Source organism: Mobula birostris, chromosome 11 (assembly GCF_030028105.1).
Source record: "Mobula birostris isolate sMobBir1 chromosome 11, sMobBir1.hap1, whole genome shotgun sequence".
NCBI lineage: Eukaryota > Metazoa > Chordata > Chondrichthyes > Myliobatiformes > Myliobatidae > Mobula > Mobula birostris.
In genome coordinates, this window is record NC_092380.1 from 71638228 (window position 1) to 71662347 (window position 24120).

A 24120-nucleotide genomic window follows, 5' to 3' on the forward strand; every position below is an offset into this window, starting at 1 on the left:
GTCACTGAATTTGCTGTAATTTTGGTTAAACTGGCTAATTACTTTATTTTGGGGTGCTTTACTATAGAAAGGTCATTAAAGCTACAGAACTTTCCAAAATAATTTAGTTAATTTCAAATCCTTCATACCATCTCTATGACAAGCATATTAATTGTTTTCCACTGAGCAAAAGCAAAAGGTTTATTAAGAGTATTTTAAGGCTATTAACTTTCAGTTGTTCTTGGCTCCAAAATCTCTTTTTCCCTTCTTTGTATCCAGAATGCCTCTGAGGCCCTCTGCTGCTTTGAGTTTCCTGATCCTGACACTCATTTTCAGAAAGCATAAGCTATCCCTGTGCCCCCACCCCACTGTGTCAAGCTGATGTGAGAACCCTTTGCTACTTCCTTGAATAGAGACCCAAATACACTTTCACCCCATTCCTTTACCAGGTTGATCACTTTTTGCCCCCCCAAATCAAAAACATTACTATGGGAATTTCCAAAAGCTGTGAAACGCTACTCATTTCTTTGATAGATATGTGGAAAAACTCCTGTATCAAATCCATTCAGGTCTCCTACCTCCATCAACTTTGTTAAATTAATGCTACCTCATGCACTGTTTCTCCATAATGAAATAAACCTTCCAAACAAGCATTAGAAATCATGAAATATTGGGGAGCTACAATCATTTAAAAGGAGTGAGATATTATAGTTGACTTTGAAGACATTCCTGCTTCCAACACAGATACTTCAGATAGATTCACAAACGAAAGGAAATCTGCAGATGCTGGAAATCCAAGCGAAACACACAAATGCTGACAGAACACAGCAGGCCAGGCAGCATCCATGGGGGGGGGGGGGGGGGGGGGAGAGAAGAGTACAGTCGATATTTCAGGCCAAGACCCTTCAGCAGGCCTGCCGCGTTCCTCCTCCAGCATTTCATGTGTGTTACTTCACTTAGATACCCTTGACTTATTAATTTTTATGATCAACACTTAATCTTCTCCAAGAAATCTAAACATAAGTATTTGAGATTAAAATAGTACATATATTAGCAGTGTTTCTGTGAAATTCAATGTGAAAACTAACAGTCCTTTGTTGTAAAGATGTCAACTTTTATTTTATATATATATGTACAATATGAACAGCTAAAAATGTTTCTCCTAGCCTTCATTTAAACTTGACTAAGTTTTTAAATCCCATAACAGTTATCAAAAAATTGGACTAATGATGTGCATCTATAAATTACACAAGAATGAAGTACAGGTGAAGTACCCCTTATCCAAAATGTTTGGGGCTGGAAGTGTTTAGGATTTCAGATTTTGGAATATAATTAAGTAGCATGGGATCACCTTCATTTCCAACTTGAGTTTATGTGCTACTGGTAAAAGCAGTCTTTTGTCTTCACTTGTTCATCACATATGTACTTAACAGTAAAAATGACATACCATTAATATAATGAAAATATGATGTGTACAGGGAAACAAAAACAGCACAGCAGCATTGGGAGAATACCTGAATCAACTGTTGTTGAACAAGACCAAACAGGCTTTCCAGTGTCCACCTCCGATGCTGTTTTGACTAAAAGGTTACAGTACATTATATCATTTTTTTTTTAAGTTTTATGTAATGTATGAAAACAATTAGCATCATAGACTTGTTCTGGTGTTAGATTTTCATGATCAGCAAATTCTTTAAAAGTTTAACGCTATGCCTTTTCTTAAATTTCTACAACAAGCTCGCAGAATATTCATAATTATCTTCAATTTTCAGTTCAACCTGATAGATCTTTGCTTGTTTCATAATCAGCATACCATTAAGGCATATATTAATTCTGATGCTGATGATGTACAAGCAAAATCTTCATATTTTGCTTTATTCAGGGATTCTTCATTAACCTGTTCATCACGAGGTCACTTCTCAGAATTGTCTGATGTGCAGAGACCTACACATTACTCGAGACCCATCCCAGCACTTGTGGAATTTTACCATTTGTGGTATCATGTCAATGCTCAAAAAAAAAAAAAATTAGGATTTTAGATATTTCAGATTTTGGAACTTCTGATAAAGTGTACTCAACCTGCACCATTTCATCTCACTTTAGACATTACATACAGAACTCATTTAAAATGCAAGGGATAAACTTTGTAAAAATGCAAGCACAAAGTGAGAAAACTCAAGATCATTTTCACAAAAGATTTAAAAACAAATCAAATGTAGGAAACATTTGGGACAATGTTGGTAAGAGCAAGTCACATACTAACTCAGAAAATAAACCCAATGGCATTCTTTGCTCAGTAAAATGTATTGTAATTATACAAGCCTGAACATCAACCAGGAGACCTTGTTAAAGGATAGTACTAGTTTGTAGATGACTTTACAAACATCATTTTATAATTGCTTTTCAGATCCTGCTTTTTGGTACTTGTGTCTTCTGACTCATGTTCTTCACTACTGGATTTCACATCTGAAGAATAATCCTTGGACTGACCTTTGTTTTCAGAATCATTCAAGCTATTGGTTGCCAAGTGTCCACCAGTACTGACTTGTTGCTGGTCTGAATCTACTGGCTCAGGCTGTAACACAGGTGAAAATTATATTCTCCAGTAGGACTGTCAATTAATTGCTTTTAATGCACACTCTTCACAATAAATTAACATTAAAATGCTAATGGTGTGTACACTAGAGTATTATTTTTAAAATATTATACACTGGCTTCTATGGACTTCATTCTAAAAATCTGCTTCAGAGCCTCCATTCTAATACCATAATCCCAGATGGTTCTCACATACTACATCTTATTGCATATTCCACCCCCCCACAACAATAAGAATTAAAGTATAACAAAAAATGGATTTGAGTTGATAATTGATGAACATGGTAGTCAGTATTATACAACCACAGGCCAAATTTTAACCATAGTGTTCAAATTGGCTTTTGTTAACCAGGTCTGCACCTTCAGCAAAAGCAAGGCCCAGCATGTGAATGTTAGTGACAGTACTGAATCATTCACAATGAAGTTCAGCCAGTCTATCCTGGCTTCATCCTGAGATTCTCACCATGACAGAAGCTGGTCTTCTGTTCAACTGGACTCTCCCCATGTGAGATTGACAAGTGGGGAAAGAGCACTGGATACAGTAAAGGCCATGGAAACAAAACATATCCTAGCTGTAAAATTGAAAACCTGCACTCAAACTAGCTGCACCTCCAGACAAGCCATGCCAGTACTATTACAACACCAGCACCTACTAGAATGATAAAAATCTATTAACCCCTGATCAGCCTTTTCACAAAGTGATGGAAGTGGCTATCACTGGGAATTTATTAACAAGCTGTTTGCTACTGCCCAGTTCAAAGTATGTGTTTCACCATATACTATTCTGAAATTCATTTTCTCGTAGACATTTGTGGCAAAGTTTGTGGATACAAAGATAGGTGTACAAGTCCTGAGGAAGCAATGCAATTGCAGCAGGACTCAGACAAGTTTGGCAGCTTTGGGCCAATACTCAGCAGAACTTAGAAGAATGCCGGGGGGAGGGTGGGAGGAGAAGAGAGATTCTCATTGAAACCTACTATATGGTGAAAGGACTAGATAGGCTGGATGTGGAGAGGACGTTTCCTGTGGTGGAGGTATCCAGAACCAGAGGGCACAGCCTCAAATTTGAGGAGGAACCTTTAGAATAAAGTCAAGAGTCAAGGAAGGATTATTTTTAAGCCAGAGAATAGCGAATCTGTGGAATGCTCTGCCACAGACTGTAGTGGAGGCCAAGTATGTGGGTATATTTAAAGCAGAAGTTGATCATTTCCTGATCAGTCAGGGTATCAAAGGATATGATGGGAAGGCAGGTGTATGAGGGTTGACTGGGATCAGTCATGGAATGTCAGAGCAGACTCAATGGGCTGAATGACCTAATTCTGCTCCTATATCTTGTGGTCTAGAAGAAAGTACAATAGAATCAATGAAAAACTACACATTTTTGGGGTTTACCAGGACTACTTTGCTCTAGACTCAACAGCTTGGTCTAAACATGGACCAAAGTGCTGAAATCCAGAGTTAAGGCAAGGGTAACTGACTTTGATAGAGGCCAGGTAAAGCTACAGTTAATAGACACAAGTGAAGTCTATAAGGCTGCTGACGTTTGATGCTATGATAATTAATGATGTGTGGAGTCATTAATCAGCCCCAGGCTATCAATGAATGAACTTCCATCTAAATGAATGAACCAATGTTTACTGAGAAGATTCAATTGCTCTGGCAATCCCTCACAAATGTGGCCCATGCTTGCATTCAGCAAGTTTTCACAAGCAGACATGGGCTGATAAGTGCAAGTTGTATGCACACCAGAAGTCTTGCATTTAGGCAATGGGTGAGGGATCTAGTGAGCAGGGCTACATTGTGAATCTAAGCGCCGCAGAAATTGACAAGGCCCAGGAATTTACACGTCTGAATTGGTGTAGTGAGGGGATGAGGTATTAACAATGGGGTTTATGCGTTCCGAGGCGAGGGATCTTTCAAAAGCAGAGATGACCAAACCCAGGAACTTCACTGAGTTCTGAGCGATATGGACTTCAGAAGGAGGAACAATATAGCCACAGCGATGTAGGAAATTCAGAAGGGCTGTAGTATCCTTCCGACATGCTTCCTCACTCCAGCTGGCTATTAGAAGGTCATCAACATATTGGACTATCGTCGAGCCCTCATGGGGGCGTGAAAGTGGTCAATTGAGACATCAGACACAGAAAATTGTGGGAGAATGAATGAAGCCCTGGGGTAGGCAGGCCCATGTATACTGCTGGCTTTTATAGGTAAAGTCAAAGCGATATTAGCACGTGTCAGCACTGGGATGGAGAAAAAAAAATTTTGCAAATCCACAAGGGAACAGACTGAGGCACCAGATGGAATGCAACTCAGTATGGTGGTTGCGCTGGGCACTACAGCATGCATACATGCAACCACATTGTTAATGGCTCCAAGGTCTTGGAATAAAGTGATATTCCGAACGTCCGGGCTACGGCAGTGAGAAAATGGGAGTGTTGCAGGGCGAGTTGCACGGGACGAGGATCCCCTGTAGTAAGAAAGAACGGACCATGGGCTTAATAACAGACTCGGCCTCAGGTTTGAGTGGTATCCTGGAACAGCGGGTAAGTTTACCTCTTCCCTAATGGCAATATGGACAGGGTCAATGTTGACCTTTCCCACCTCTGTTTTACTAGTTTGGGTTCCACATCGCTCTTTGGAGTAGTGGACCAATGGCAAGTAAAGACACCAGTTAAGGCAGCAGTCCCCAACCACCGGGCTGCGGACCGGTAGCGGGCCGCAAAGCATGCGCTACTGGGCCGTGAGGAAACAATATGATTTGGCGATATGAGTCAGCTGCACCTTTCCTCGTTCCCTGTCACACCCACTGTTGAACTTGAATGCACACGAGGTCATTACCTGCGCGTCATCCATGTCAGCGCGGGAAGGAGATCAACTCCTCCAGCTTGCAGATGACGGCGGGCTGAAAAGTATGTTGACATAACATCTCTGCCAACATTTTGGATCAAAGTCAAGGCTAAATATCCTGAGATAGCCACGAAAGCACTGAAAACGTTGCTCTCATTTCCAACATTTTTCAGTGAAGCAGAGTTTTCTGCAATGAATGCAACGAAAACTGAATTGCAGAATAGACTGGACATAAGGAACCCACTTCGAGTATCGCTGTCTCCCGTCACCCCTCAATCGGACCATCTTGTTGCAGGGAAACAAGCCCAGGGCTCCCACTAATTCAGCAATATTGGTGTGTTGCAATGATTTTATATATTCATGCGAGGAAAATATGCGGTATGTTTAATATTAATTCGTTAGCTAAACCCTTTTAGAAATGAAATTGAATGTATTAGCCACATATCACCTATATTCCGGTCGTGATTAAAACCCTCCCCCCAGAACCGAATCGCCAAAAACAATTTGGAGGAAAAAACAATTTTAAAAATCGGCAGGTACATGCATGCGCAGGTCACGCATGTGCACTGGTGCCCATGCAAGGCTTCATGGTCAATGTAGTGTTTCTTGGGTAAACACAACGTATTTGACTGCTACTCTTGTCCGTTGGCAACCCTACCCGCACCCCCCACCCCAACCAGGTCGGCCGGTCTGCAAGAATATTGTCAATATTAAACCGGTCCACAGTGCAAAAAAGGTTGGGGACCTGTGAGTTAAGGTATACAGTTCAAGGTAGTAGTGGATGATTCCTGTGGGAAAACTTTGGATGGTAAAGCACTGAGGGTTAGCCTGGTCCACAAGGATGCGGGCTAGAAAAATCAGATCCTTTAGTTTGTGATCAGGTGCAACAGTAAGGGTGATCTGTGGAAAAACGAGGTGGAACTGTTTCCATGTGGGATCTATCGCTACCAAAAGAGCAGTTCCTGTGGGCCCCTTAATCTCTCCAATCACTGACACAGAGTCTGCTGCAATAGAGAAAAATAGAAGGATTCTAACTCTGAAAAATCGTAGGTTAATACTGAAAGTATATCTGGTAAGAATTATGAATTTATTGGCTTCATTTCACTATGACTAACTGCCTGCCTTTAATTGTTCATCATAAGCCTACCCACATGAACACTTAGCACTATTATTGAATTGTTTCTTTCTTTCAATCTAATGTGGTGCTTTAGACCATCATTCTCCTTGTATTTGGTGTTAAATTATTGGTCTAAGATCCAAAAGGTCGGCGTCACTGATCAAGAGACTTCAATTCTTTAGACATACATTTGATAGTCATCTGAAAGCAGAAGCTCAGAATATCGGTAAAATCAATTTTATTTCAAAATTAGGTAATGTAACAGATTTGCCCTTCACTTTGTATCCTCTTACAAGTACAAGGGGTTCATCCCATATATGCAAAAATTGCTTCCTCCAATTGCTTTAGATGTTTCAGGAAGGAAGGCAAAAGAGGTGGGGGGCGTGGCAGTGTTGATCAGGGGTAGTGTCACGGCTGCAGAAAAGGAGGAAGTCACTGAGGGATTGTCTCTGTGGGTGGAACAGGAAGGGATCAATAACTCCACTGGGGGCGGGGGTGGGGGTGTGTGTGTATATAATATAAATAAATAAATAAATAAATATATATACATACACACACACACACATATTTTTTAAAATAAAATATATATAGAGAGAGAGAGAGAGAGAGAGACCAATAGTAACAGGGATATTGAGGAGCAGATAGGGAGAAAGATTCTGCAAAGGTGTAATAATAACAGGGTTGCTGTGGGAGATTTTAATTTTCCAAATATTGATTAGCATCTCCCTAGAGTGAGGGGTTTAGATGGGGAGGAGTTTGTTACATGTATTCCGGAAGGTTTCAAGACACAACAGGTAAATAAGCCTACAAGAGGAGAGACTGTACTTGACCTGGTCACGCCTTGGGAAATGAACCTGGTCAGGTGTCAGGTCTCTCAGTGGGACAGCATGTTGGAGATAGAATTGTGATCACCATCTCCTTTACCATAGCCTTGAGGAGAGATAGGAACAGATAAGTTAGGGAAACGTTTAATTAGAGTAAGGGGAAATATGAGGCCATGAGGCCGGAACTTGGAAGCATAAATTGGAAAAAGATGTTCTCAGGGAAATGTACGAAAGAAATGTGGCAAATGTTCAGGGGATATTTGCATGGGGTTCTGCAGAAGTATGTTCCAATGAGACACGGAAAGGATGGTAGGGTACAGAAACCGTCGTGTTCAAAGCTGTTGTAAATGTAGTCAAGAAGAGCTTACAAAAGGTTCAAAAAAATCTAGTTAGTGATAGATCTAGAAGATTATAAGGCTAACAGGAAGGAGCTTAAGAATGAATTTAGGAGAGTCAGAAGGGGCCATGAGAAGGCCTTGGCAGACAGGATTAAGGAAAACCTCAAGGCAGTCTACAAGTATGGGAAGAGCAAGAGGATAAGACGTGAGAGAATAGGACCAATCAAGTGTGACAGTGGAAAAATGGTATGGAACCGGAGGAGATAGCAGAAGTACTTAATGAATACTTTGCTTCAGTGTTCATTACGGAAGAGGATCGTGGCGATTGTGGGGATGACTTGCAGCGGACTGAAAAGCTTGAGCATGTAGATACTAAGGAAATGGATGTGCTGGAGCTTTTGGAAAGCATCAAGTTGGCTAAGTCACCGGGACTGGACAGGATGTAACCCAGGCTACTGTGGGAAGCGAGGGAGGAGATTGCTGAGCCTCTGGCAATGATCTTTGCATCAATGAGGAAGGGAGAGGTTCTGGAGGATTGGAGGGTTGCGGATGTTTTTCCTTTTTTCAAAGAAGGGAGTAGAAATAGCCCAGGAAATTATAGACTAGTGAGTCTTACTTCAGTGGTTGGTAGGTTGAAGGAGAAGATCCTGAGAGGCAAGATTTATGAACATTTGAAGAGGCATAATATGATTAGTGATAGTCAGCATGGCTTTGTCAAGGGCAGGTTGTGCCTTACGAGCCTTATTGAACTTTTTGAGCATGTGACTAAATACACTAATGAAGGAAGAGCAGTAGGTGTAGTGTATATGGATTACAGCAAGGCATTTGATAAGGTACCCCATGCAAGGCTTATAGAGAAAGTAAGGAGGCATGGGATCCAAGGGGACATTGCTTTGTGGATCCAGAACTGGATTGCCCACAGAAGGCAAACAGTGGTTGCAGATGGGTCATATTCTGCATGGAGGTTGGTCACCAGTGGTGTGCCTCAGGGATCTGTTCTGGGACCGCTACTCTTCGTGATTTTTATAAATGACCTGGATGAAGAAGTGGAGGGATGGGTTAGTAAATTTGCTGATGACACAAAGGTTGGGGGTGTTGTGGATAGTGTGGAGGACTGTCAGAGGTTACAACAGGACATTGATAGAATGCAAAACTGGGGCTGAGAAGTGGCAGAGGAGTTCAACCCAATTAAGTGTGAGATGGTTCATTTTGATAGGTCAAGTGTGATGGCAGAATATAGTATTAATGATAAGACTCTTGGCAGTGTGGAGGATCAGAGGGATCTTGGGGTCCGAGTTCATGGGACACTCAAAGCTGTTACGCAGGTTGATTATGTAATTAAGGTATACGATACATCGGCCTTCATCAACCATGGAATTGAGTTTAAGAACTCAGAGGTAATGTTGCAGCTATATAGGACCGTGGTCAGACCCTACCTGGAGAACTGTGCTACCATTTGGTCGCCTCATTACAGGAAGGATGTGGAAACCATAGAAAGGGTGCAGATGAGATTTACAAGCACGGTGCCTGGATTGGGGAGCATGCCTTATGAGAATAGGTTGAATGCACTTGGCCTTTTCTCCTTGGAGTGATGGAGGATAAGAGGTGACCTGATAGAGGTGTACAAGATAATGAGAGACATTAATCAAGTGGATAGTCAGAGGTTTTTCCCCAGGGCTAAAATGGCTAGCATGAGAGGGCATAGTATTAAGGAGCTTGGAAGTAGGTACAAAGGAGATGTCAGGGACAAGTTGTTGTTGTTTTTTTTTAAAAAAACAGAGTGGTAAGTGCATGGAATGGGCTGCCGGCAGTGGCGGAAACAACAGGGCCTTTTAGGAAACTCCTTGATAGGTACATTGAGCATAGAAAAATAGAGGGCTATGGGTAAGCCTAGGTAGTTCTAAGGCAAGGACATATTTGGCACAACTTTGTGAGCCAAAGGGCCTGTATGGTGCTGTAGGTTTTCTGTGTTTTAGAAAGAAATCCATTACCTCACTGAAGCCCAATCCGCAGTGTCGCCTGTTCCTTCCTGACAGCTGACTGTCCAAACTCTGATGAAATTGATGTTCCAATTCCTCATTTATTTTTTTATCTTCATCACCTTTTAAAAAAAACAAATACCTTCATAACATACCCTATTGGCCATTCTGAGCAAGTGCAAGATCATTTGTTAAAACTGGATTAGTACACGGAACTACGATATTGTAGCCACTACAGAAACTTGGTCCAGAGAAGGGCAGGATTGGCAGCTCAACATTCCAGGGTACAGATGTTTTAGATGTGACAGAGGATATAAATGAAGTGAGGGGTTGCTTTATGGAATCATAGTTGGACATAGAGGACATCTTGGAGAACTCATCCAGTAAGGCCCCTTTGGTATAATTTGGGAATAAGGAAGGTGTAACTGCTATAATGGGATTATAATAGAGGACTTAGAACCTTAAAATATATAGAAAAAAAACTAGGTTACTGTTGACTGGAACTCCCTTAGTGCCAAGAGCATAGATAGGGCAGAATTTGTTAGGTGCATCTGGGAGGGTTTTTTGACACCTATGTAGATATTGGGCATCACGGTATCGTAGCAGTTAGCACAATGCATTACAGCACCAATGATCAGGACTGAAGATTGTTTGTGACAGGGTTTACTCACATTTGAAAAGCAGAGATTTATTAGGTATAGTCAGCATTACTTTCTATAGGCAAGAACCTGTCTCAGAAATATGATTGAGATTATTTTCAGGAAGTGACACAGATGATTGAAGAGTGTAAGACAGTGGATGTTGGACTTCAGTAAAGCATTTGAGAAGGTCTCTATGGTACGCTGATCCAAAAGGTCAAATAGGATCCCTGGCTAGTTGGTAAACTGGATTGAAAACTGACTGATCATAGCAAAGGGCCTTTCTTTGTAATAATAATTTGAAGGAAAATGTAGGTGTTCTGACTAGCAAGTTTGCAGATGACATAAAAATTATAGCTGTGGATAGTGAGAACATTGTCAATGACATAGCAAAGATACAGCTCAGTTGGAAACCCTGGGTGGAGAAATGGAACGGTGTTTAATCTGCATGATGGTACATACTGGGAGGTCAAAAGGGGAAGTATACAGTAAATAGTAGGACTAGGTTCAGATAAACCTTGGGGTGCAAATCCAAAACCCACTAGAAGCAACAGCACAAATGGATAGAATAGTTGGGGGAAAAAAACATGTATGGACTGCTTCTCTTCATTGATCAGGGTACTTAATACAAAAGTCCGTAAGTCATGCTCAGTTAGGTCACATGTGGAATACTGTGTGAAGTTCCAGTCACCACACCATAGAAAGGATGCAGATACTGTGGAGTGGCTCACCAGGATGGTGCCTTGACTGCAGAGTAATAGCCATGAAGAGAATGGAAGATAACACCAGCGAACAACACAACCAAGAGCGAATTCCCTCAAACAGGTCATAAAGCTGTTTCTTTCACATCTTATTTTCCTTTCAAATGTGGTTCTGCTACTGTTGGAGCCTGTGATCTACACTGTGGTGTTTTTGGGCCAACTGAGTGACCTGGTGCTTTGCTGACAGGTTCTGTGAGTTTTCAGGTGAACCATGCAGCCTCTAGGCCCATAAGCCATGATGGACTCCATTTCTCACCAAGGAAGTTGGAGATCAGTGAGGTAAGTGCAAAAAATGACCAGCCTCACGCTCGCTGCTGTTGGAGGAAGGTGCCTGTGTGATGGTCTTTCTCCCCCTCGCTCGCTGCTCTGGAAGGAAGGTCCCTGCATTTGAATGGTCACTTTCCCTCTCCCTCTTGCTTGATGTTGTTGGAATCTTGGCTCTTAGGCACGATTCAATCAATACGGTTTGTGGATTGGACTCTGTAGTTCACGTTAAGTGTTTCTGGTTCCTGGTCACTCCTTCTTTTGTTGCTATTTTCATTGGGGCAGCCCGCGGTGCTAGATTGAACCGAACTGAGCTAACCTGAATATGCCCGGACTCTTTCATTTTTGTGTTTTATATTCTGTTTTCTGCTCTTTTTTGCCCCTTGCATGATTTTTTTTTAATGTTGCAGGATGGTGGGGTTGATGTGTTTGAACGTGTTCCAGGGTTTACCTTGTTTCGTGGCCGCCTACGGGAAGACAAATCTCAAGGTTAAATACTGCATATATTCTTTGAATCTTTGAAGTTGGGCAGACTTGGACTGTTTCCTCTGAACTGAAGAACCACCTTCAGCTTCCTACATAAAACTGAGAGGCAACGATAGACGAGATAGTCTTTTCCTTGGGTGGAATTATCAAATTTTAGAGGGCACAAAATATGGTAAGAATGACCAAGTTTAAAGGAGATTCATGAAGCACGATTTTATTTTTGTTATACATGCATAACAGCAGGTGCTTGGAATGCATTGTCGGGAGAGCTGGCATAAATGGATATGATAGCAATGTTTAAGAGACATTTACACACATGATCGGTTAGGAATTAGAAGACTGTGTAGGCAGGTAGGATTAGCAAATCTGGAACCAGCTAAAGGACCAGTTTCTGTGCTGTTCCATCACAAAAAGAGTCCAATCTATAAAATACATAGCAATAGTCTTAATTTTTTCTTCCAATTACCATTAGATGATTTTTAAAGCTAACACTCAGTAGCATTCAAGCCAGGAAGACATGGTACACCTTAAAAAAAAGTTATTTTATACTTCGTATAATTTCTGAACCATAATATCTATGATACAAGTCTCAGTGGCAACCATATTAATGTTTTTAATTTTGGAACATATGCTAACACCTGGGATATCTGTAAACCCATCTAAGTAAAAACCCCATAAACAAAGGGAAATTAAAAGCATTTACAGTAATGACAGAGTTTTCTGACACCATCATGAAATTACACTTCTTGTATCAGTCTTGTGAAATCTCACCATGCCAATCCCTCCACTTCCTTTTTACAACATGTCAACCAGAACCTCATGCAGGTTGAACATCATTATAAATAAAAAGGGTTGGGGGGAGGTGGGGAGGAAAGAAAAGAAGAGAAAATCTTACCCCTAGAATTTCCCCCACTAAATGAAAATGAAAATTTCCAATTCAGGTAAAAGCTTAGTAGGATTGGTATCCTCATTTTCAGAGAGATTTTTTGAAGAACTTTGTAAACAATTCAATTCACTTTCAATCACTGTACTTTGTCATGATTTGCATAAACCCATTGTCATGAACAGAACTACACAAATTGATTATGCATCAATGACAGATTGCTTTCTCAAATACTTGTGTAACATTGATAACTTCAAGTGTACAACCAAGCATTCAAAATAACTGGCAACACAAGGGGCAAGTAAATTTAAATTGCTTAGAGTCATTATCAACTCTGCACACAAGCTCCATTAGACTCTGCAACCCCGAACTCTCACCCCATACCTCAGTGTCTGCAGCAGTAATTCTAAAGGTAGCCTTTTGCTCACCCGTTCTGAAGTGCGAAGTTGACTTGTGATCACCTGGATGTGCACGTCCACTGTGATCTTTCTAGAGAAAAGAATCATTGTGTCAAAAAAAATATCAAAGCAAGCTTCCACATTGGAAGAAAAAGCTTAAATTATTGCTTTTCTCAATGCAAAATAAATTTCAATTCACACCAGGCAATTAAAAATCGCAGGCAAATAACATACTCAATTAGCCTATGGAAAAATTCTGACTATTGCAGTCTCTTTACAGTAGTGTTTTATTAAAAATGAAATGTATGTTTTTGCAAGTTATCAGACACTGACCAGCTAACTGGCTTCATCAGCCTCTTGTGAAACTCAATTCAAGCAGTTACTAAGTGGAGACACAAGGCTGCAGATGCTGAAATCTGGAGTAAAATGCTGCTGGAGGAACTCAAAAGTTGAGGGAAACAGATACTTAACCATAATACTTCAGATAAAGACCAGTAATCTGTACATAAAGGAGTGGAGGAGAGTTGAGAGGGAGGGGTGGGACAAGAGCTGCCAAGTGATAGGTGAATTCAGGTGAGCGGGGTGATTAGCAGCTGGAAGGAGGAAAGGAAATAGCGATAAACACAGCCTTCTTTGCTGAGCATCACCCACTCCACCAAGGCCTTCTGGAGATATGATTTTAATTTGTTTCCCCAATTCCATACCAACTAGTCTGTCCTCTACCTCCTCACCGCCAGGGTGAGTCCAAATGCAAATTAGAGAACAGCACTTCATTCTCACCTGGATAATTTACAAACCATCTCATAAGCATTGAATTCTCCAGTTTCAGGTAACCTGCTACCATCATATTTATTTCTCTCCCCGATCAACCCAGGTCCTTCCACACGCACCCTCAACAACAACCCCCCCCCCCCAGCTCCTTGTCAATCAGTTTGTTCTACACCCATACACTCCTCCCACTGGATCCACTCACTTCAGAATTCAATATGTAATCCTTTAACCCAAACACTGATTGCAATTCTCCTCAGTTGAAGAAGCAATGATTAAAAGGTGTTTGACATCAACTAAGAAAGGATCAGGAAGGTACTGTTCATGAGAAGCATGTTGCTTCTGGTGCCACAGCCATGTCTTTGATCCTAAAAGGAACTGGAACATCTTTACCTTCTGAATGATGACAAAAACCCTGAAGTCATCTGGATACTAGGATTCAGATTAGTGAACAATAGAGATAGTACTGTACCATAAATAAAGCAGAACTCAAAAAGATAACCTAGATTTGATTTCCAATACCAGTCTAGACTTGTTTTACAAGTTGAGATGACCAGTCCGCCATGCCAACAAAGAACTTCAGCTTCCTACCTTATCTCATCTCTCAAAGATCCAGATTACAACAGTCCCACTAAGCCTTCCACATTTATGACTATTCTAGATAGCTTCAATATCCATCTAGACTTTGAATTAATCACAAATTTGCAAGTACTGAAGGCTTATTCAGTGACTATGAATGGAAGAGGTACTATGTCCATCAATTACAAAGCAATGAAAGGTCTTACACTGGAGAACCAACTGCCCAATCTGCAGGTTTGCTTAGCTGCAAGAGAACCTGCTTAGGAATTCTTGAATTTGCTCAGCACTACTCCATCGAATGGTAATCTTTGATCATGGATATCTGCAAAATAGGTGCTTCTGTTTCACCATCCCTTATCCCTACAACCACCTTTGCAAACCCATTTTAAAAGTACTCAGCTGACTCAGAACTCTACAACATCCAATATTAAATTAAACCAAGTGGCTTGGCTTCCTGGAAGCTGACATGCAAAAAAACTAGATCAGTGTTGATATGCAAAGTTAATGATAAAAGATCAACATAACCATACACAGATAACTGGGATACCATACAAGACCTTAATACCGCAAAAGAACTTAAAATGATTGCAAGTTACTGTATGGTACATCAACTTTTTCAACTGGGAATCATGCACACAAATAGCAGCAGCTTCAGTCTTACAAAAATGGACATGTTTGGTCTGCATAAAATGCAAAATCTCAGATATCCTCATCTAATCTCATCTAACTATAACAGATTGCCAAGGAATTGCTCCCATGCAGAACACAGCTGGAATCACTGGCACCACCAGGGATAAAAGATGGCCTCAGGTGTTAACACCAATGACGATCAATGGGGGCAATTCATATTGCTAATATATTCAACTGTCCTTGATATCTATTCTTAGATTTTGAAAGTACAACCAAGACAAAGATCTAGCTTTATTTATAAAAAATTCCCCAACCCTCTCCCCAAATTTACTGTTCTTTCTTCTGCTGGAAAGTGACGCAAGGTCCAGTGCAGGGCCAAGGAAATGCCTACACCTGGACTGTTATCAATGGGTGAAAGGTGAAAAGTTTAAGGGGAACTTAAGGGGAAATTTCTTCAGTCAGGATTGAGAGAGAATGGAACGAACTGCTAGCACAAGAGGTGTATGCGAGATTGATTTCAACGTTTAAGAGGAGTTTGAATAGGTACATGGAAGGTAGGTGTATGGAGGGCTATGGGATAACCCAATTTAAATAGTTCAGCATGGACTAGATGGGTCAAAGTGCCTGTTTCTAGAAACATAGAAAATAGGTGCAAGAGTAGGCCATTCGGCCCTTCGAGCCTGCACCACCATTCAGTATGATCATGGCTGATCATCCAACTCAAAACCCTGTACCTGCCTTCTCTCCATACCCCCTGATCCCTTTAGCCACAAGGGCCATATCTAACTCCCTCTTAAATATAGCCAATGAACTGGCCTCAACTGTTTCCTGTGGCAGAGAATTCCACAGATTCACACTCTCTGTGTGAAGAAGTTTTTCCTCATCTTGGTCCTAAAAGGCTTCCCCTTTATCCTTAAACTGTGACCCCTCGTTCTGGACTTCCCCAACATCGGGAACAAGCTTCCTGCATCTAGCCTGTCCAATCCCTTTGGAATTTTATACGTTTCAATACGATCCCCCCTCAATCTTCTAAATTCCAGCGAGTACAAGCCTAGTCGATTTTGTGTTGTACTATTCTATTACTATTCAGATTGTTCTTGCCTGCAGTTATTTCTTCCTAAAACAGTTTTATTGTTGGCTAAGTCAAGATAGCAAACCAAAATAAATGTAGAAAGCTGGCTTCTTTGAGAAATAGAGCACTCAACACATTGCATTTATTGACACTTATTGGCTACTGGCCACAATCCCTCATATTTATTAATTAACATTTTCCAGTTCTCCAAGCTTCTGAAAAAACACTGCTCCAACTATCTTTGACCCATCTAGTCCATGCTTTTCTACATCCATGACTCCTTTGGCTTAGCATTGGCAGCTGAGCCAAGTTCTCTACTTGGAATAACTCTTGAAAGCCTCTGCTTTTCCTTCCCCTTTCTTAGTCAGCCTCCCTAACCTCATGGTCCGTCAAACTTTTGTCAATGATGTGCTCTGGGATAAACCAATCAAATGCAAGTTGCTGTTATGGATAACAAATAATAAAGTAATTAACTCATAACAATAGATATTTGTCCCATAAAGATGAAAAACTTTGTATTTTTAGCATCCTATAAACAGCAACATGCTCTCCCAGGTAAACAAATGGACAAACTTACAGTTACGTAGTACCTCATCACATCCTCAGGATGTTCCAAAGTACCTTACAGCTAATACTTCTGAAGTTCATTCACTTTTATGATGCAGATAAACATAGCAGCCAGTTTGCACACACCAAGATCAGACAATTAATTAAGCTGTATTGTTTAATGGAAGAATGCTGTCCAGGACATCAGGAGAACTAAGCTCCTCTTCCAAGTTGTTCCATGGAATCTTTACCATTCCCCTGAAAACGCAGAATGTGCCTCATTTTAAATATCTCATCTAGAGAGCTGTATCCACCTCTGAAAATACAGCACGTCTTTAATCCAATACAGTACTATCAGCTCAGATAATGGCTACAAGCATTGGAATGAGCTTCAAACTTATTATCTATTGATCCAGAGAAAGGTGATGATGACTCAGCAAAGAATCAATTTATCCAATCAAAAGCAACACAAAAAACGCTGGAGAAACTCGGGTCAGGCAGCATCTATGGAAACGACAGATTCCATAGCTGACATTTTGGGCTAAGACCCTTCTTCAGGACTGGAAAGGAAGGGGGAGAAACACCAGAATATAAAGGTGGGGGGGGGGGGGGAAGGAGGCTAGCTAGAAGGTGAGAGGTGAAGCCAGGTGGGTAGGAAAGGCAAGGAGGGGACCCAGTGGGAGGTGATAGATAGATAAAGCAGAATGGAGGGTGGGGGAGGGGAGTATCTATTTTTCATAAATTGGAAGGAGAAATCAATATTCATGCCATCAGGGTGGCAGCTACCCAGATGGAATACAAGCTGTTGCTCCTTCAGCCTGAGGGTGGACTCATCGAGGTTCAAGAGGAGCCCAAAGACCAATCGGAATTAAAATGTTTGGCCACCAGGAAGTTCCGCTATTGGCTGATGGAGTAGAGGGGCTCGAAACAGACCCTAATTTACGACGGATTTCACCAATGTAGAGGAGGATTAATTGGGAGCACCTGAACAACAGATGACCCTAGCAGGTACGCAGGCTAAGTGCTGCCTCAGCTGGAAGAACTGTTTGGGGCCTTGAATGGAGGTGAGGGAGGAGGTAAATGGGCACAGATGTAGTATTTTGTCTGCCTGCAGGGAGAAGTGCCAGGAGAGAGATTAGTAAGGAGGGGTGAATGGACAAGGGAGTCATGGAGGGAGTGATCCCTGCAGAAAGTGGGGGGGGGGAGGGGTTAAAGATATGTTTGGTGGCACGATCCATTTGGAGATGGCGGAAGCTGCGGAGAACGATGTGTTGCGTGCAGAAACTCATGAGGTGGTAAGGACAAAATGTACTCCATCACTATTCAGGCAGTGGGAAGAGCGTGCACATTTAGAAAATGGAGATGCGGCTGAGGGCAGCATCAATGGTGGAAGGGACACCCTGTTCTTTGAAGGAGGTATTCTCTCTGATGTTCTGGAAAGGAAAGCAGCATCCTGGGAACAGATGGGATGCAGACAAAGGAAATGAAAAAAGGAATAGCAATTTTACAGAAGATAGGGTGAGAAGAGCTACAGTCAAGGTAACTGTGGGAATAGACAGGTTTATAAAAAAACGTTGATTGACAATTTTCTCCAGATATGGAGGCAGATTAATAAAAGGGCAGGGAGGTATCAGAAACAGACCAAGTGAATTTAAGGGCAGGGTAGAAGTTAGAGGCAAAATTGATGAAATTGACGAAATTGACGAGCTCAGCATGGGTGAATGAAGCAGCGCTGATGCAGTTGTCAATGTGGTGGAGGAAGAGGTGGGGAGCATTACCAAGGGAAGTGTGCAACACAGACCATTCTACATAACCAAGGAAAAGGCTGGCATAGCTGGGGCTCGTGGCAATTCTGAATCTGGAGAAAGAAAGAGGAGACGAGGGAAAAAAAATGTTGAGGGTGGTGGTAGAGGGAAACTGGTTGGTTCTTTTACTGGGAAAGAAGTGAAGAGCTTTAAGGCCTTCTGATGGGAGGGGAGGAAGTGAAGGAATAATAGTGTATAGAGATTGGACATCCTAATGCAGTCAGGGCCAGGAAATTGAAAGTTAGTAAAGAGATTGAAAGCACAAGGACCAAATCAAGGGGGATGGAATGGAGTTGAGGTATGAGGACACGAGTTCAGTGGGGCAGGAGCAGGCCAAGACAGAAACAACGGGCCTAGCTGGACCATCAGATTTGTGGATCTTGGCTAGGAGGTAGAAGTGAGCAGTGTGGGGTTAGAGATTTGAGTTTGGGGGTAGTGGATGGGACTTCTTCAGAGTTGATGAGGTCAATGATGGTGTTAGAGACAGTTTTCCAATAGTTTGAAGTGGGGTCCTCTTCAAGGGGTAGGCATCTTTACCTTTCCTACCAACCTGGCTTCACCCTTCACCTTTTGGCTATCCTCCTTCCCCTACTCCACCTTTTTATTCTGGCATCTCTCTCCCCCCCCCCTTCCTTTTCAGTCCTGGAAAAGGGTTGCAGCTGGAAACATTGACTATTCATTTCTACAGATGCAGCCTGACCTGCCGAGTTCCTCCAATATTTTGAGAGTGTTGCTTTGGATTTCCACCATCTGCAGAATTTCTTGAATTTATCTATCACTCCTGGGGTATATTTGGACAAATTCAGAGCAACAGTATTCTCATTCTCGTGTAAAGTCCAGATAGCTAGTAAGCAATCTTTGAAGAAAATGGAAAATTAGCCAAAGATTCCAAGTGGTCATATAACACTGTTACTGCTCTTTGTTGAAAGTCAGGCTCAAACAAAGAAAACAAAGCTTTGGAAAGAGGGTGCCATCTGAATGAGTTTTGCTTCTTTTCCTGTTCCCTATTAAAATTCAGTACAGAATAACCTGCAATTTACCTTCCCAGCTCCCATAAGCCTTAGGAATTTTAGCTTCCGCTCATCGTCACCTAAATCAGCAGATTCCCAGGTTGTACTAGATCCATTATCCTATAAGAGAAAGGAAAGAATGATAAGAATTTTATAACAACCCAATAATGGACTTCAAACCAATTGTACAATATTACAGAATTCTTCTTCAGTTGTCCATCAAAATCCAATGATAATGTCCACTCCCTTAACGGTGAGATCTTTGATGACTATACAGTCCTATCCTGGACCCACAAGCTTTACTGCAGGTGGAACATGTATATGTAGTAGTGGCAGTGGCAGTGGCGGCAACCATGGCTGCATTTCACAAAAACTGACAGCCAAACGGTTAAATTCTTTTGTACATAACTATTCATTTTAACATCCTATGGTCAAGAACAATACAAGTGGCTTTAGGTCAATCAGCACCTAAAATATTTATTTACAACCTACAGTACTAATTTCAATTCCTTTATACTTGTTGGTATTAGTTAACATAACCTTATTGATGACATTTCTCTGCTTTATATTAACATCTAGTGGAACAGGTGAGCAGCTCAAGTTCCTAGTGTCAACATCTCAGAGGATCTATCCTACAATAACAAAGAAAACGTGCCAGTGGTTATACTTCATTAAGAGCCTGAGGAGATTTGGTACATTAGGAGACTATTTTTTATTAATATGGATGTGCAGTGGAGAGCATTCTGACAGGCTGCATCATCACCTAGTTTGGAAATTCCAGTGTGCACGATCAAAAGAGGCTCCAGAGGGAATTTTACTCAGCCAGCTGCATTACAGGCACCATCAATGGCATATCCAAAAGGCAGTGCCTCAGGAAGGAGGCATTTATCAACAAGGACCATCGGCATAGGGACATACCGCTCTTATGACTACGAGAGGAAGTACAGGAGCCCAAAAACCCACATTCAACATTTTAGGAACAGCTTCTTTCCCTACACCATCAGACTTCTGAACGGTCCCCAAACAGTACTTTGCTAGTCCTCTTTTACACTATTATTGTAAAATATAGTAATCACTCTTGCTCTGTATTGCTACTGTAAAGCAAGAAATTTCACAACACGTAACATCAAATTTGATTCTTTCATTATAAAAATTGGGTTCAAAACCGGATAAGTGTTTACATTTCAGAAATCAAAACAGCTTGGAACTAGCTCCAATTGTTAGCGAATATCAAATGGAAAAAAAAATAAATTTTGTAAATATCTAAGGAAAACAAAGTGGCACTGGCACGGACGGATGACAGACAAACAGGTCATATCTGCAGTAACACACAAGATGTTGGAGGTACAGTACTCAGCGGGCCAGGGGGCATTTTATGCAGGAAAACGGATAGTTGACATTTTGGGTCAGCGTCTCCGTGAGGTTACACTCCGTATATTTAACTGACACACACCCACTCAAACATCTGGAGCATCATCCCAGCACCCCCACTCCTTCCCCCGTGAAGCATCGAGAACGAACTCAATCACCAACCCTTCTCCTGGGCAGAAAAGTTTGCTCTGGGTGAGTTTATGAGGTTAGCCCCTTCTTCTTGAGCAAATTTTTCAAAAAGGCAAAGAATCCCTCGGGGCCGGGGAATGCAGCGTTAAACACGCAGCCTCGGCAAGAACCGAAGCCTGGCGGCATACACAATAGGCCGCTGCTGGCGGCTCCCTCCAGGACATCACCTGCACTCCAGGCCGACACCGAGGCTTTCGGCCCAAGTCCGGCCGTTTTAGCTCTCACAAGCACACCACAAGAAATAAGGGGCGATTTACATTTGGCGAAGCAGGCCTCTTGGCACCGTGCTCCTTCCGGCTACCATCAGCAGAACTCATCTTGTCCTCTTACTCGAGCGCGCAACCTGCCGCCTCGCTTTAATCCGGCCTCACGTTCCCAGCACCCTTTGGCTCGTCGTTCGTATTGCATCATGGGACGTGTAGTTCTCAACTGCAACAACTGCCGCTTAAATCCCACCAAGTACTGCAAATGCACTACGACTCCCACCATCCAACATACTGCTGGTCAAAACGAGCCTGCTGTGTTGACCAGGGATTGGCACAGTGGGCAGAGAGCATTGTGCTGGAGAGTGACCCACTTTCCTATTTCCAATAAAGCAGGTGTGAGTGATGCTGGATTGCACAATGGTAGCAGCAGAAAGAAGTGCCCCTGAAAATATACCACTATCTTTGTATTACGTATCTATGAAAATTATAATGACCTCACAATATAAATAAAATCAAAAAACTGACAAGGGTCTCTGAAACTAAATGTTAATTCTGTTTCTATTTTGACCTGCTGAATATTTCCAGCGTTTTCTGGTTTTGTTTTAGATTTATTTTATATCAGCACAGGAACAGGCCCTTTGGACATCAAGGCTCTCTGTCCTGAAATTTGGCATTTCTATCTTGAAAAAGTGACTCTGACTCTCTACTTAATCTATGCCTCTCATAATTTAAAAATTACTATCAGGTCTCCCAACAGCCCTTGATGCTCCAAAGAAAATAATCCAATTTTGCCCATTCTTCTTCCCTTTCCTCCATGGAACACTATCCTTCTTTAGTCCACTACTTCTTCCACCTACTTCCTCCCAGCTTTATCAACCCTGCCCCAACCACACACCTTCCCCCTCAGCAGAACTGCCAGCTCATATTCCTTCCCCTTCCCCTCAACTTCTGCCTCTTTCCTTTACATTTCTGATGATGGGTCTTGACCCAAAATGCTGACTGTTTATTCCCTCTATAGATGCTGCCTGACTTGCTGGGTTCCTCCGGCACTCTTTTGGCTGGTGCTTAAGATTTCCAGCATCTGCAGAGACTCCTATGTTTATCAAATTTGTTGATCCTCTCTTTATAGGTAGTATTCTGCCACTATTCAAAACTGTGCACAATTATCCAAAGTTTTATAAGGCTGCAACATGACTTTTTTTGCTTAACACCCTGTCTGATGAAGTTAAGTATGGTATATGTCTTCTTTACCATCGTATCTACTTGTATTGCCACTTTCAGAGAGCTATGGGCTTGCATGCCAAGATCCCGATGTAACTCAGAGCTCCTAAGGGTCTTTTGCTGCATACTTTCCTCTTACATTTGAGTACCACTTGTCCACTGTGATTAAACCTCACCTGCCATTCTCTGCCCACATTTTCAGCTTGTGTATATAATGCTAAGTTAGACAAACTACTTCACTCTCAACAACTCCGTCAACATTTGCTTCCTAATCAATGTTTTCCATGTTTAAAATTTTTCTGTTCTTCTTTTTATTTTTAATGTAACTCACAATTTTGTTACCAGTGTCAATAAGCGTTTTATAAGTGTCTGTCAAAGACTCATGACCTAGTCTCTCTAATATCATGGGCCAGTGAGATAGACCAGAAGAGGGGGAAGAGAAGTCGTAGAGCAGTGATAGTGGATGTAGCTGCTGTGGTGTCAGCAGCCAGGGCACCTAGCAAGGAATTGCTGGAGTAGATGTGGAAGGGTAAAGGAAGTGATTTACTACAGCTGTGGTTTCTCAGGCAATGGTTGGAGGCAGTGTCCTGAAAAGCGAGGAAAGTGTGAGAATCACTTACAAAACAGGCAGGATCCACAGCAGTGCCCTCTCCTATCCTGATTTGACTGATGACCAGATTATAGAGCTAGTGAATCTAAAGATGACTTGTGGGATGCCTTCAAGAGAGTGAATTCAAGGAAAACATCTGTTCCAGACAGAGTACCTGGCCAAGTACTGAAGACTAGTGCTGACTAGCTGGCTGGTGTATTGACAGATATCTTCAATCTATTGTTCTAGCAGTGTCTAGTACCCACCCGCTTCAAGCAGGTTTCAATTGTACTGGTGCCCAAGAAGAGTGTGGTAACCTGTCTAAATGCCCAGCATCCAGTGGCACTTACATCCACAGTGATGAAGTGTTTTGAGAGGCTGGTGTTGAAGCATTTCAGCTCCAATCTGAGTAGTGACTTGGATCTGCTCCAGGTCTACAGCAGATGCTATCTCGTTGGCTCTTCACACAACTCTGGGATATCTGGACAGCAAAGGTGCATACATCAGGATGCTCTTTATCGACTACAGCTCGGCGTTTAACACCATCATCCCCTCAAAATTAATCAGTAAATTCCAAGACCTGAGCCTCAATACCTCCATGTGCAATTGGATCCTGGATTTCCTCACTTGTAGATCCCATTCAGCTCAGATTGCGAAAACATCTCCTCCACAATCTCCATCAGCACAGGAGCACCTCAGGGATGTGTACTTAACCCCTGCTCTACTTGCTTTACACCTATGACTGTGTGGCTAAGTACAGCTCCAACACTATATACAAGTTTATTGATGACACCACTATTGTGGGCCGTGTCAAACTGGGTGATGAATCAGCATACAGGAGGGAGATTAAAAATTTGGCTGAATGGTGTAATAATAACAACCTCTCACTCAATGTCAATAAGACCAAGGAACTGATAGTAAACTTCAGGAGAGGGAAACTAGAGGTCCATGAGCCAGGAATCATTGGAAGATCAGAGGTGGAGAGGGTCAGTAACTTTAAATTCCTGGGTGTCACTATTTCA

The 24120-nt window shown here is 41.9% G+C and overlaps 1 protein-coding gene across 1 annotated transcript; it reads right to left on the reverse strand.

Annotated features, from left to right (window-relative positions):
* Nucleotides 1-1057: 1057 nt before the first annotated feature.
* On the reverse strand, nucleotides 1058-21460 carry c11h11orf58 (chromosome 11 C11orf58 homolog). The gene is made up of 5 exons (XM_072272501.1): nucleotides 21340-21460; nucleotides 19553-19642; nucleotides 13143-13203; nucleotides 9695-9804; nucleotides 1058-2554 (listed from the first exon to the last, which is right to left on the reverse strand). The coding sequence occupies exons 1-5, from the start codon at nucleotides 21397-21399 to the stop codon at nucleotides 2339-2341; spliced, it is 537 nt and encodes a 178-aa protein (XP_072128602.1). The 5' UTR covers nucleotides 21400-21460; the 3' UTR covers nucleotides 1058-2338.
* Nucleotides 21461-24120: the final 2660 nt, after the last annotated feature.

Excerpts from the sequence above, each read along its gene's own strand:
- c11h11orf58 (XM_072272501.1), bottom strand. The coding sequence starts at position 21,399 with ATGAGTTCTGCTGATGGTAGCCGGAAGGAGCACGGTGCCAAGAGGCCT. Across the intron at positions 19,643-21,339 it reads AGAGGCCTGCTTCGCCAAAT|GATAATGGATCTAGTACAAC; the intron begins GTAAATCGCCCC and ends TTTCTCTTATAG. Across the intron at positions 13,204-19,552 it reads GGCTTATGGGAGCTGGGAAG|AAAGATCACAGTGGACGTGC; the intron begins GTAAATTGCAGG and ends TCTTTTCTCTAG.